The sequence below is a fragment of the Gymnoscopelus braueri genome, assembly GCF_963280865.1.
Source record: "Gymnoscopelus braueri genome assembly, chromosome: 2".
In the NCBI taxonomy this organism is placed as follows: Eukaryota; Metazoa; Chordata; class Actinopteri; order Myctophiformes; family Myctophidae; genus Gymnoscopelus; species Gymnoscopelus braueri.
In genome coordinates, this window is record NC_137604.1 from 42,060,263 (window position 1) to 42,073,413 (window position 13,151).

The 13,151-nt window shown below is 41.8% G+C and overlaps 2 protein-coding genes across 5 annotated transcripts in view; one reads left to right on the forward strand and one right to left on the reverse strand.

The window, feature by feature from the left end:
- znf827 (zinc finger protein 827) overlaps positions 1-7,078 on the forward strand; it is a 106,247-nt gene extending 99,169 nt beyond the window's left edge. For 3 of the 4 annotated variants that reach the window (XM_080412805.1, XM_080412807.1, XM_080412806.1), the window contains exon 14: positions 3,359-7,078. In XM_080412805.1, coding sequence (XP_080268931.1) covers positions 3,359-4,466 — 1,108 coding nt within the window. In that variant the 3' untranslated portion in view covers positions 4,467-7,078. Of the gene's footprint in view, positions 1-2,876; positions 2,928-3,358 lie in introns of all 4 variants that reach the window. The other variant, XM_080412808.1, reaches the window with a different exon arrangement.
- A 3,096-nt stretch (positions 7,079-10,174) lies between these two features.
- On the reverse strand, positions 10,175-12,758 carry LOC308105343 (E3 ubiquitin-protein ligase TRIM39-like). The gene is made up of 2 exons (XM_080456003.1): positions 12,697-12,758; positions 10,175-12,128 (listed from the first exon to the last, which is right to left on the reverse strand). Exon 2 carries the CDS (start codon positions 12,117-12,119, stop codon positions 10,461-10,463), a length of 1,659 nt encoding a protein of 552 aa, XP_080312129.1. The 5' UTR covers positions 12,120-12,128; positions 12,697-12,758; the 3' UTR covers positions 10,175-10,460.
- Positions 12,759-13,151: the final 393 nt, after the last annotated feature.

Here is a 13,151-nt window from a genome sequence, read left to right on the forward strand (position 1 = left end):
GTTATCCTTATAATAACTAGTTAAACTAGTGTGTCTTCCATGTGGAGTGCATTCTGAGGAGCCTTGTATTTGCCCTTTTAACCCCAGCAAGATACTTTGTTGCTTCTCAGTCAGACATTATGAAGACCAGGAACATCTCTACTTTCTAGTTTAAATGTCAAGCATGTTTTGGATAGAACTGTGGCCATATTGGAAATTACTAATAATTTGTTTTTTAAAAGTGTTCATTATTCAGGGTTTCTGCCTGAACAGTGTTCACACAATTGATTGCTCCAAAAGTCAGTGGACACCCCTTTCTAATTAGTGTTTCTAATTAGTGCCCTTTGTTCCAGTGAATGGAAATCTTAATGCTACAGCTACAATGACATTCTAAACAACGGTGTGCTTCCAATTTTGTGGCAACATTTATAAGAAGGTCATTTCCTGTTTCAGAATGACAATCCCCCGTGGCCCACAAAGAAATTGTTGAGATGTTGCGATGAAGAACTTGACTGGTCTGCACAGAGCTATGACCTTAAGCCTATCAAACACAATCGGATTGAATTGGAATACCAAATGCGAGCCAGGCATGGACACCATATCATAAAGTCCTGTGGAGACCTGTGATCGGGTTCATGTAATGAGGGCTGTTTAGGGATTCATAATGGAATACTGCAGTGCAACATGGTCAAATGATGGCAACAGCGGACAATTAATCACGTTTAGTTGGGGTTATTTGAACAATGATACAGCAAAGTCATGAAAACAGTGATATGAAAAACAAAACAAAGAGGAGATTAAATGAGAAAATTGGTGAGGAAAAAACCCAAGGGGCTTTTGAATACATTTCACATCAAACAGAAGTGTATACAATGGCCGTTAGAGTCAGGGGGGGAGACGAGACAGAAGATGGTAGAGATGGGCCTCCTCTGGTTCTGTTACTCGTGGTTAATACATCAAAGAAAGCTAAGGATGATGAAAGCAGTGTTCAGGAAAAACACCTCCAGTCCCTCTAATGCGGATAATATCCAAACAGTTGTTGGGATGACAACTGATCTCTTGGCACACCCCTAGCAGACAAACAAACACAAGCACAGACACATTCCCCTGACCCTCACGGCTGAGTTTCCAACAGACTGGCCAGGCTCTCCCAAGTCAGAGTTTACAGTGTAAATCAATCAGATTGTCATATACATACACACAACCATACACTTTAATTACACTCAGCCACATTCACAAACACGCCAGGCCACATGTATATGGTCACAAAGAGCCAGTTTGCTTTCAAGCACACACACACACACACACACACACACATCCTCACATGTCAAACGCACAGCATGCTCACCTAGGGGAGACACTGACCCCTGGATCAAAGGCATTACAATATGCAAGTCTTTCACCTAGCTCACATCCTAGTTTGCATCCACCCTAGACTTTTAAGAGGTCCTCAACATGCAAATATATGCACACGCACTCTGATGTAGCTAGCTTATGTCACCTTAGCTTGCTATCCTAGCCTTGTTCCTCCCAAGCGCTGCCCTTATTAGGACCCACTACTCGGCTAGCCTTGTTCTCATGCGCCCCCCCCCCCCCCCCCCTCTCCTCCACCCATCTTCCCGCTCCCCCCATTCTCCTGTAGGAGCCTCCGCTGTACTGTGACATGTATATGTCCTGTTCCCAGCTTGTTATGGAAACATGTAAGGCCATCTGTTAGCTGTAGAGCAATGCCAGCACATACTGTACTGTCAGACTCGCCACGCAATAAGCTAAATCTGCACCTCTGAGCAAGACACATAAATGGACCATATAGGCAAACAAATGTTGGAGATCTGTCGAGTTGTTTTACTGGTAGAGAAACGTCTCTGGTTCTGAGAACTTGCACTCACATGAAAACACTTAGTGAGAAGAATACAGGCTTTAGTGTCTGTACACACACCGGGAAGAGTTGTAAACACAATTGTAGACCCTTTTTTTTCCTCCTCAAAATTTTCATTTCAAGTAATGCAGTAGTCATTTTTTTGTGCTTTCCCCCCTCAGTTCTCATAACAGTCTGTGCATGCTGCAGAACCATTGATTTATCATTATGACTGCCGCCTCATCTTGCCATGAACAAAGTTCTGTGTCCTCCGCATCTTGTTTTCTGTTTAGACCGTCAGGGGGTTTGTCACAGGTAACCCAGCAAAGTTGTAAACAGACAGTTACTATTGAGCTGTATCATATGCGAGTCCCTGTAGCTGACGGCACAAGTATCGAATCAGTGTGTGTATAGCCATTAGTGTACTTAACGTGCAATGCTAGAGTAGGGGCGAGTGAATGTGACATTATTGTGTGAATATTTTGAAGCGTTAAAAATGTAACCGCTTACATAGAAACACTTAGACCAAAAGGATAAATACAAACCATAATCATAATTGTCTAATATATAGACATTTAAAATATCATTCCAGGAAGGAGAAAAATGCTCAGATGTAGCTTTACGTGTAGTCCTCATGTTTACACAGGTTGGCAGCAAATGCACATTAACTTTGGTGTCCTAATGGATACTTTCCACAGATAGAAGGGACTCAATTTCACTTTCAGCTAACCCTGCACAAAGCCCTTATGATGTATGTAAACTAAACTGATCTACCAAAGGCAGTCAGGGGGCAGCCAAACAAGTGTAATGAGCTATAATGGAGCTGTATGCAGTGTCAGCTTGGGGGGGTTGAAAATCCACACAAATAGCATATACATTTTCTGCCCTCTCAGTCCAGGTCAAGAGGGCGTTTTGTAGATTGGTTTGAAACACTTGTAGCCATGTGAAGTGTATCCATATAGGTAGGAGTGTGTTGGACATACACAGGGAGAGAGGGCCTTGAACATTCGAGGTTTTCTGAGGTGATTCTGTTCTGCAGGGTTTGTGAAGCACTTTGGGGCCCAGAGCAGATGAAAGGTGCTATTTAAATGTAAGTGCCACTCCATTTCTTCATTTCCTTTCATGTCTGACTTGCTCCCATCCTCCTTTCTCCAGCCTGTTGGCGCACACACACACAACCACAGTACCCCACCTTGCCTCTGTCACAAACATACTTCTAAAACTACCACACATACTGCCATGAACACACACACATAAGCCTTTAAATATAGATGTTTTGTACACGTTACATACACTGTATCCCTTCACCCCCCTCCTCTTCATCCCTGTGTTTTTCAATCTCAACTGGTGTGTATTATGCTTCGTGCTAGCTTCTCCTATTTCAACTGTCCTTTGCTGTTGTGTGTTGTACCTTCCCCCTAAACCCCCCCCCCCCCCATTTCTCTCTCCGCCTTCTTCTTAAATCCCACCTTCCCCTGCTCACTCCTCCCCCTTCCTACTCTTTTTTTTAAATACTCCTAGGTGCCCATTCTGCGTCTACTCCACCAATCGGCCGGCGGCCATGGAGTGCCACCTCAAGACGCACTGCAAGCTGGAGTACCGATGTCGCATCTGCCAGGCACTGTGTCCCGACCAGGCCTCGCTGGAGGCGCACGTGCGCGGCCACCGCCTGGGCAACCACTACAAGTGTGAGCAGTGCGGCTACCTCTCCAAGACGGCCAACAAGCTGATCGAGCACGTGCGCGTGCACACGGGCGAGCGGCCCTTCCACTGTGACCGCTGCTCCTACAGCTGCAAGCGCAAGGATAACCTCAACCTGCACAAGAAGCTGAAGCACGCGCCGCGCCAGACCTTTGGCTGCCAAGAGTGCCCCTTCACCACCACACACCCCTTTGTCTACAGCCGCCACCTCAAGAAACACCAGGGCGCCAGGGCGGGTGGGGGGCCGGGCGGAGTCGGAGGAGGCGCAGGGAACGGGGGAGGCGCAGAAGAAGAAGAAGAAGAGGAGGAAGAGGAGGAGGAGGAGGAAGAAGAAGAGGAGCCCGGAGAGGAGGAGCTGCTAGTGTCGGAGGATACGTCACCAGGGAGGTCGTCCTTGAGGAGCCGTGACCCCTTCTTCCTCTTCGGCGGGGGGAGCGGCGGGAGCAGCAGCCCCCTCATGAGCCTCACGGCCTCGCAGGCCCTGCAGTCCGTGGCCCTGTCACTCACGCTGGGCAAGGCGCGGCACATGGACGCCCCGCCCCCCGCCGCTCAGCGCTGTCTGGGGAACGCCAACGGGAGCGACGCCGGGAGAATGCTGAGGAGCCCCTCCTCCCTCTTCTTCCCCCCTTCCTCCTCCTCCTCCTCTTACTCCTCCTCCTCCCGCCTCGTCTTGGAGCAGTACAGGAACTGCGAGCGGGCCCACCTGATCCCCCTCACCACCCTGTTCGCCCAAAACAGCCGCCTCACATTCCAATGGGCGCCGCATCCCAACTCGCCACTCCTCCCCAGATCACGGCCCTCCGCCACCTCCCCTCTCCACCTCTCCTCCTCTACCTCCTCGTCCCCTTCTCGCTCTCCTCCCTCCGCTCAGAAACACTCCTTCCTGGCCTACCTGGGACTGATGGAGAGGAGAGCCAAGACCGTTTGACCTCACCCCACCATCTTGTTTATCCTCCTTCCCCTTTTCCCCCAGCTCTCGGTAGACAGTGGTGTGAATGACGCTGGAGCCGCTGCACTGGGAGCACTGGGAGCAGGAACCTTTTTCCAATCAGACCAGCACAATAAGCTGGACCAGACAGACTCAAAACCTATTGAAAAAAACAAAATAAAAAGAACATTTATTAGAGAAAAAGGCTGTATGTGCTTAAAAAAAATGCATTTATATCAAAAAGCTGCTTTTCTTATCAGTTCTATCAATTGAATTATTACTACTACTACTACTCTCTCTCCCTCTCTCTCTGTCTTATGCTCTCTTCTGTTAAACTTCTGAATGACCTGGACCCAATTGCATTATCTGAGGAAAATAACGTATCTTCAGTTCTCGTTTTTTATATATACATATATATATATTTTTGTCTTCAGTTGTTTGACAAGATAAAACTCGATAAAGAAGAAACAAAACTTGCAAGTGCTACATTTTAGTGCATTTTCGTCTATTGCTATTATGCATCAAGATAGCATGCCTATTTCTGTGTTTCAGCTAGCTTTGACGTCATGACGAGGCCAATCGGACATACTCTCCGGAAGTATTAGCGAACGTGCCGTGGACAGAACCAACAAAACGGAATGTTTTTTTCAACAAAAAAGAAAAAAAGGAGAGAAAAAAGGCTCGTTTCCAAAGCAACGCCTCAAACCACGCACTTAATTATTTATCAATCTTGTACATAGTTTTTTATCCTTCTTTCCCCTCCCCTTCCCACTGCTTTGGTTATGTTGGGTTTTGTAATAATGGTGATACATGTTCATAAGGTGTAGCCTGAAGTCACTTCTGTGTCTCAGAAATGTCAGCCGTCTTATTTCAAAATCTACACTCTGCTCCACTCTCTTACACTGTGAAATCCTCAGTGTAAATTTAACCTGAGACTGTACAAATGTACACTCTCTCAGAGATAAATTAACAGGGTTTTACTGTGTATGTATTGCATCTTTTAGTTGGTGCTAAAACAGTGAACAATCCTAAGCCTGTTGGTTAAGGCCAAAAATCTTTACATTGTTTAGCAAGTTGTAGCTAGCCTGCCACCTATCTATATTTTTCAATAAGCTTGCCAAAATATATAAGCTACTGTAATGCTAATATAGGCAGATATACTGTATTTCATGTGGCCTATTGCATAGGCATATTTTTTATTACTAATAATTAGTTCAAGGTAGATTTTTTAACCCCCCCCCCCAAGAGTCGATACGACCACAGGTAGTCATGCCTATGTTCTCTCAGCCCTATGTTCCCTCAGTTAGGGGTAAGCTTGGGGTTAGGGTTAGTTTTGGAACATAGGGCTGAGGTTAATAATAGGTACGCTCCCGGCCACATCTTCTTCACCTTTTAATCAAAATGCCTTCGACTACTCTGCCATTGTTTAATTTGCCATTTTAAGCACTTAAATGTCCTCTCAGTCATATTATGCCTTCATTAAGGAGTTGAGTCACAAACCCAACAAGCTGAACTGCTACTCAGTGAGGAAATCCTCTTCCCCAGACCCTACAAGCCAGAATGGCTCAATCATGATTTCTGAGACCAGGCTGACTATCGGGCTAGCATCGTATGCAGAACTATGTATTGCACACCTACAGTATATTTAGATGAGATATATGAGATAACTGTTTTGTGGAGGTGACCGTCTCTGGGCTAGCTAGGTATCTAGCTGCCCATCGCTAGCGGTCACCACAGGCCGATTCAATGGTGCTTTTTGGAGCTTTTTGTAATTTTGTGTATAAAAAGAACTGTTCCAAAATGACTTGAATGAATGTATTTTTGTTTTTCTTTTTGTTTGTTTCATGTAAATGAGAAAGTGATACAGAAACAAGTGTAGCAGGGAGGTGGTTTCTGTGCCGGTATATAGAGAGAAAAGTGGCGTGTTTGGTGGCCTTCTGTGTCTTTTATTATTGGTCTGTTTGGTTTTTTTATTTTTATTTTTTACTGAGCCTTTTACATCATAGTTAAGTGTTTTCTACTAACATTCATTAAGAATCCATTTTGAGACATGCTGAGGTGCAATGAAGAAGCGAGCCATTCACTTGTACAGGAAATTGTGATGGAGCGGCTTCTATTTAGACCGGCAGACACGGTACTGCTTTCTGCCCCACCCAACTCCACCCCCTCCACCTTTTTTGAGTTTTTAATTGCACTTAACTTGGTTACAATGTCAAGCCAAAAGCACTTAGACCCTCCTGTAATTTTATTTTATTTTATTTTAGGAAAGTTTAAACATGAGCTATCTGAGCCGTCATTCAAATCAAGACAGCGGCTTTAAAAAAAAGAAAGGTTTGCTACAACATGGCTCAATCAAGTCCCATGCGTGATTTCATGTGTGAGCTTTTGGGTGATGAAGGGAGGCGAGTGTGTTGAGGGTCTCTGCCTCTGTGAAATTGGAGAAGGCAAATGAATACAAATTGCTTGAATTAGACAGTGGAGGTCATGCTCTCCCTGGGAGCCAAAGGTCCCAGGCTAAATTGTTCTCGCCAATTTTGCACAGTGCTGCACTTTTTGATTATAAGAATATGTATTTATCCATACAATTCTGGACAAAAAAAGAAAATTAGTATGTTTGTGAGATAGGGCAGCATAGTACAAGCATTTTATTTAGGAAAAAAGCTTTACCCATAATTGAAAGCGCTCATGTTCCTAAGTGGTCTTCAAGCCAAAATGGTTTCTTATTTGTAAAGGGATTGTTTTTATGCTTCTCACCTTTTTTCTTCTGGTATACTTTAAGTATACAGTTGTTTGTTTATTTGTTGTTAATGTTTTTATTTTTCTAATTAAATCAATGGAAAGAAATGTGGATTGGACAGAGAACGTGTCATTTTCAAGACCAAAATGCAATTTAAAAACTACAGGACGTGATATTAGGATCGAATCCGTCATGGCCTTCTCTCAAGTTATTGCTTGGGGTGGTTTGGTTCTTGTGTTAGGTTCCTTTACTTTGTCAGTGTCCAGCGATGCCTCAATCGAGGTCCTTGTACTATCTGCGTTATCTCTAATACTCTAGTGCCACTTGGTGGATAGAAACCACCTGAGACTTCTGAGAATGAGTCAGACTAATTATCAGGGTCCAAAAGAAAATATTTAAAAGATCAAGAATGTGTCTGTTTTGACACCTTTTCAACTGTTTGCCTTTTTAGTACTGCATAACAGTTATGTAATCAAGAATGACTGCACTTCCTTGATCCTCTTCTCCCATGCCTCAATTTCAAGTTTAATGGAAAAAAGGCAACAGGGCTCTGTCCAGCAACAGTATTTCTAAGCACTTATTTCTATGGGTTTGTTGCCTAAATGTAAACGGCACAGTGATTTGACTTTATTTAAAAAGAAAAAAAATCTTTGAACGATAAAGCGCGACTACCTTTTCAGCACTTCAGAGTATGCATGACATTGTCCCCTATTCCTCTCTCTCCTCCCTCTTTCTCTCTAGTTCTTAGCGCTTAATTGTTTGAGCTAATTTCCTCGGTTGCATTTAGTTGTTAGCATCACACTGCACAGTCTACAATCAATTAGCTTTAAGTTTGGCTGGTATTTTATGATTAGAAAAAGGCTCAACTATCCTTTTTTGTTTCTTTTTCCTTTTTTTGGCACTCTGTTAAAAAAAACATTGGTATGTGCTGTAAAAAGCTTTTTTTATTACTCCGTTGTTAGGGCTGTACAGGGTTGTTTGTGATGATAACTGGTAAATAGATAATTTGTACTTTTTTGGTTTTTGTATTTGTTTTTTTGTTTTTTCTTTGGCATTATTTTATGTTCAAATTGCCAGTTCTAAATGTAACAGGATTTGAAAGTAAAGCTTACATCAAGATATTACATAAGTTGTCTCTGTTCCTTTATTATCCATATTTCAGATGGCATGTTTTACTTGGTCCTCATTCCACAGGGAACACAGTTCAGACCGTTTTTTTTTTTACACATATTTTGTCAAAATAAATAAGCAATTCTAATCAATTTGAAAATGTAGATTTGATCAAAGATCTACAAGCTCCCATCTCACAACGTGACGTATTGCGTCGCAATTTTGCAAAAACGTTTGAAAAGTTCTGCCTATAATGACATGCCCAAAATAGGGACGCCAGGTTGAAAGTTGTTAAAAATTGGGACACATCCGCTGCATAATTGCCAATATATACAGTATATCGTATGCATAATGGCTGATATATATCGGTCTGGCTCTAACACAAATATTCCATAGCCAACAACAAGGTGGCGCCTTACAGATACCAACATTGCCAATCTTCTATCTATCACATACAATACTTCCATATTATGGCTTCTGTCTACTTTCTGTTCCATTGCATTCACTGACACCGTATATTGGCTATGCGACACAAACTTTACATGAAGCTCGGCCAATCACTTAAGCCAACGGCCATCAGCCAATCAGGGATGTAGGCCCCGTCCGAAATCTTAGTATGTCCTAAAACTTAGTAGCTACTAAATAGTATGTGAGATGCATAATAAATTCAGGCTATTTTGTAGGCCCTGTCCGAAATCCCATACCAACATACTATTAGTATGTCTGAAAGCTTAGTACTGTAGCTACTAAATAGTATGTGAGATGCATACTAAATTCAGGCTATTTTGTAGGCTCCGTTTGAAATTGCATACTAACATACTATTTAGTATGTCAAATTACTTTTTAGTATGACCGAAAGCTACAGTGTATGACTAAATGTGACTATTACACCCAAAAATGTTCACCACATACAGTACTGACATCCATGTAGTCTCCTAAGGACAAAAAACTACCCGTATAGGGTTTGTTGTCTAACAAATCCAAGCAATTACATGACATTCACAGTTTTAGTTATTTTTACTTCTGTTTTCTTTTTGATATATTTCTTTAAATTGAAATAAAATGGTTGTTGTTTCAGAGACTATGTGTTCAAGCCCCATTACTTGGGAATATATTTTACAAGCCAGTGTCTCAGGGGAAATGTTGAAAAGCTCTTGGAAAACAAGCAGAGGATGTCTTGGTAGTGGTTCACTGTGTTCACCACTTATCTGAACATGCTCACATTGTGTCAAATGTGACCCAATAGGTAATTGCAAGTAGGAAAATAACACATACTGTAGCTAAATATCAAGTCAGGTTACAGTGGTGGAACGTAACTAAGTACATTCACTAAGGTACTGTACTTTGGTACAATATTTAGGTACTTTTACTTGTATTTCTTTATTATTTTTGATACTTCTACTCCACTACATCTCAGAGGCAAATATTGTCATTTGTATTTACTGAACTACAATTATTTGACAGTTTTAGTAAGTAGCTACTTTGCCACAATTATATTATTAATACAAAACATAGATGAACTGATAAATATTATATTATACACCTAGTAGCACATGTAGTATTTAAAATCAACCCCACCTTTACCAGCTGCAACATTAAAGTGAATAACATAATACATTACTAAGTACAAACCAATAATATAATTGTGAAATGGGTCATTCTGCATAATGGCCACTTTTATGTTTAGTATATTTTGATGCCAATACTGTTGTACTTTTACTCAAGTACAGTTTTGAATACAGGACATTTTTACTGAAAAAGACATTCTGCGCTGAGAGTGCACAAATGGACCCTTACAAAATGAACAATGAGGATTTTACCGTCTACATTCTAAGAAAAGAAAATCCACAATGAGTGTCATTCTTGAATGTTTATTTTTCATTTTTGCACTACAAACACTAGAAAGTGAATAAAGTTCAAGCAGTGCAAAAAACATTTGCACATATTTAGAATTCTTTTGAAGAATCACATTCTATATCTTCAATAGGATAAGTCTGTTTTGAACAACAGTTTAAATGGCTTGAATGGAAATGACAGTTGACTGAAATGAACCCTTCCATATACAGTACACATTTGTTGCCGTACATATTTAACCCTTCCATACACATTTGTAAATGAAACATTGTTATATGAAGCTGAGGATTAGTCTAGTCTGTGTGATGGACAGAGGAGATGATCAGAGGAGCAGAGTTTTTACCACTGAAGTTAAGATATGTACAGAAGAATGGATAGAGTTTCTCAGTGAAAGTGCATCCAGTGAAAGAGTAGAGTTTAACTTTTGCCCCCACATCATAAAAGGAGACCAAACCCTCCTCATAATCCACAAACACTCCCACTTTCTGAACCTTCTCTCTCATGGGGAGGGGCTCAGGAGGGACAGCAGCAGCCTTGTACCCACTTCCATTCCTCAACAATATAGACCAGTAACCATTGTTGGGCCTCAGTGTAATCTCCCCTTTCCTGTTGATGGACTCTCTGGCCATTCCTATAGCCCAGTCAGTCTTCCCTTTAACCTGAACCTCATAGTAAAATCTTCCTGAGGAGAAGCTTTGTTTTCCTAAGACACAGGTACCTGGGTAAAATCTCTCTGTGTCTGTGTTGTACGGTAGATTCTGCTTTACTTCTCCATAATTCACTTGTTTTCCATCCTCTGACAGGATGAGTTTGGGATTTGCTGTATCTGGGTCCAGAGTTACATCCACTGCATATCGCTGGATCCCCATCAGCTCAGCATCACGCACCTGCTTCTCCATCTCTTTACAGAATGTCTTCTCCAGCTGAGCCAGAGCTGTCGTCACAGTCCCCACGTGTGGAAACTGATGGACATTGACCTTTGTCCAGTCCTTGGTGGGTGGAGGGGTGTTGATGGATGGCACGTCTTTGAGGATGAGAAGGTGGAGATGGTCTTCAGTGTGTAAGAGCTGCTTCAGCTCAGAGCTTCTCTTATCCAACTCAACAATTTCCTGTTCCAGTTCTTTAATGACATCTTCAGCATTTTCCTCTGTTTTTTTCTGCTTCTCTTCAATCACATCAATGAGCTCAGCCTGGCTTCTCTTAATGCAGCTCTTCAGAGCAATGAAGACCTGCACACTGTTTGCTATCTCTCTGTCTGCATCTTTCTTGCTGAGCTCTACTGAGTCTTTGACATCCTGAATCTTCAGTTGTCTGGTCTGGATCATCTGCTGAACTTCAGCCTCTGTCTTTCCCAGCTCAACCTTCTGTCCTTCATATTCCTCTTTCAGAGATATGATTTGATGGAACTTGTGGTCTGACTCAGTGCAGGACTGACAAACACACATGTGGTCAGTCTTACAGAACAGCTCCAGAGGTCTGTCATCATGTTTCTTGCACATAAAGTCTTCCAGGTTCTTGGCAGGGTCAATTAGTTTGTGTCGCTTTAACGCTGTGACTCTCTGATGACGCTCCAGGTGAGTCTCACAGTATGAAGTCAGACACGCCAGGCAGGTTTTCAGGGCTTTGAGCTTCGTCTCAGTACAGACGTCACAGGAAACTTCATCTGGTTTAGCAGGTTCTTGATTCATGCTAGAAGTGTTTTTCAGCCACGCTGACTTCTTGAATTGATCAGCCATCTCTGCGAGGACTTTATTAACAGAGAATTCTGGTCTAGGATAGAATTCCTTTTGACAAAGTGGACACTTACACACGTCATTACGGTCCCAATGATGTGTGATACAGATTTTGCAGTAGTTATGTCCACATGGAGTAGTGATTGGATCAGTGAACGCATCCAGACAGATAGAACACTGGAACTGCTCTTCAGATAGGAGACTGCTGGCAGATGCCATTTCTACACACTGAGAATAAAAGTGAAAGAAATGTAGTTCTTATGAATCTGTTTGGGATTGTATTGGAATAGAGCTAGGCTACGATTACAAATTTAAGTTGACGATTAATTGTCACTCAAATAATTGCGATTAACGATTTAATTGTGTGTTTGGCGTCGAACAATGGAATATATGAAGCATTTTAGTCTCTGTAATCAAAAATTGCACAGGGAAGATTGGACAAATAACTAAAATATACAAAGAAATTATTGACATATTTGACATATTTTTATACATGTAAAATAAAAAGCAGAAATAGCTGATCTACAAGCTTACAATACGTCACAAAGTGACGCGTTGAAAGCTTGTAGATCTGCTATTTCTTCTTTTTTTATGTTTGAAAATGTGTGAAAATCTTTCAACATGGAAACGATAATGACGATTATCTCAAATAATTGCGATTAGACGAGTATGTAATAATTGTGACAGGCCTAAATAGAGCACAATAATATTGACAGACAGGGAAAGATCATGTTACAGTATAATATACATTTTGTTCTCCGTTACTGAATAATAAATCCTTGTCTGCTGTACTCACCTGTCTTTGTATTCTCAGTTTTTCTGCACGTCGTGTTGAATGAAGGATTTGCAGAGGTGTGCCACCAAACTGCTTTCACATTACTGGATTAGAATAACTGACCATATCCCTGTTCCTGTTAACCCTTCACAGCCTCCACTTGTCTCTGTCCTTCACCTGTTTCTCATTCAGTGCTTCTCCTCCACTCATCCTCTTGTTCTCTTCCACTTCCACCGATCATGAGAGAGGAAGAAAGGATAAACCTTTTCATTTCATTTTGTTATCTACCAATATTTTGGTAACTGTGGAACACTGTGGAACAGTTCCACAGTGCCATTGACAATGCATTGGGCGCTTAAAGTTAAATATTTCAAAAACTACAAATCATTTCAAAGTAAAACATCTCAAGGATGCATGTCCACAGTAAGGTGGAATTTTTGAACTGTGAATGGAATTTCTGGGTGAAAGTGTTTTTT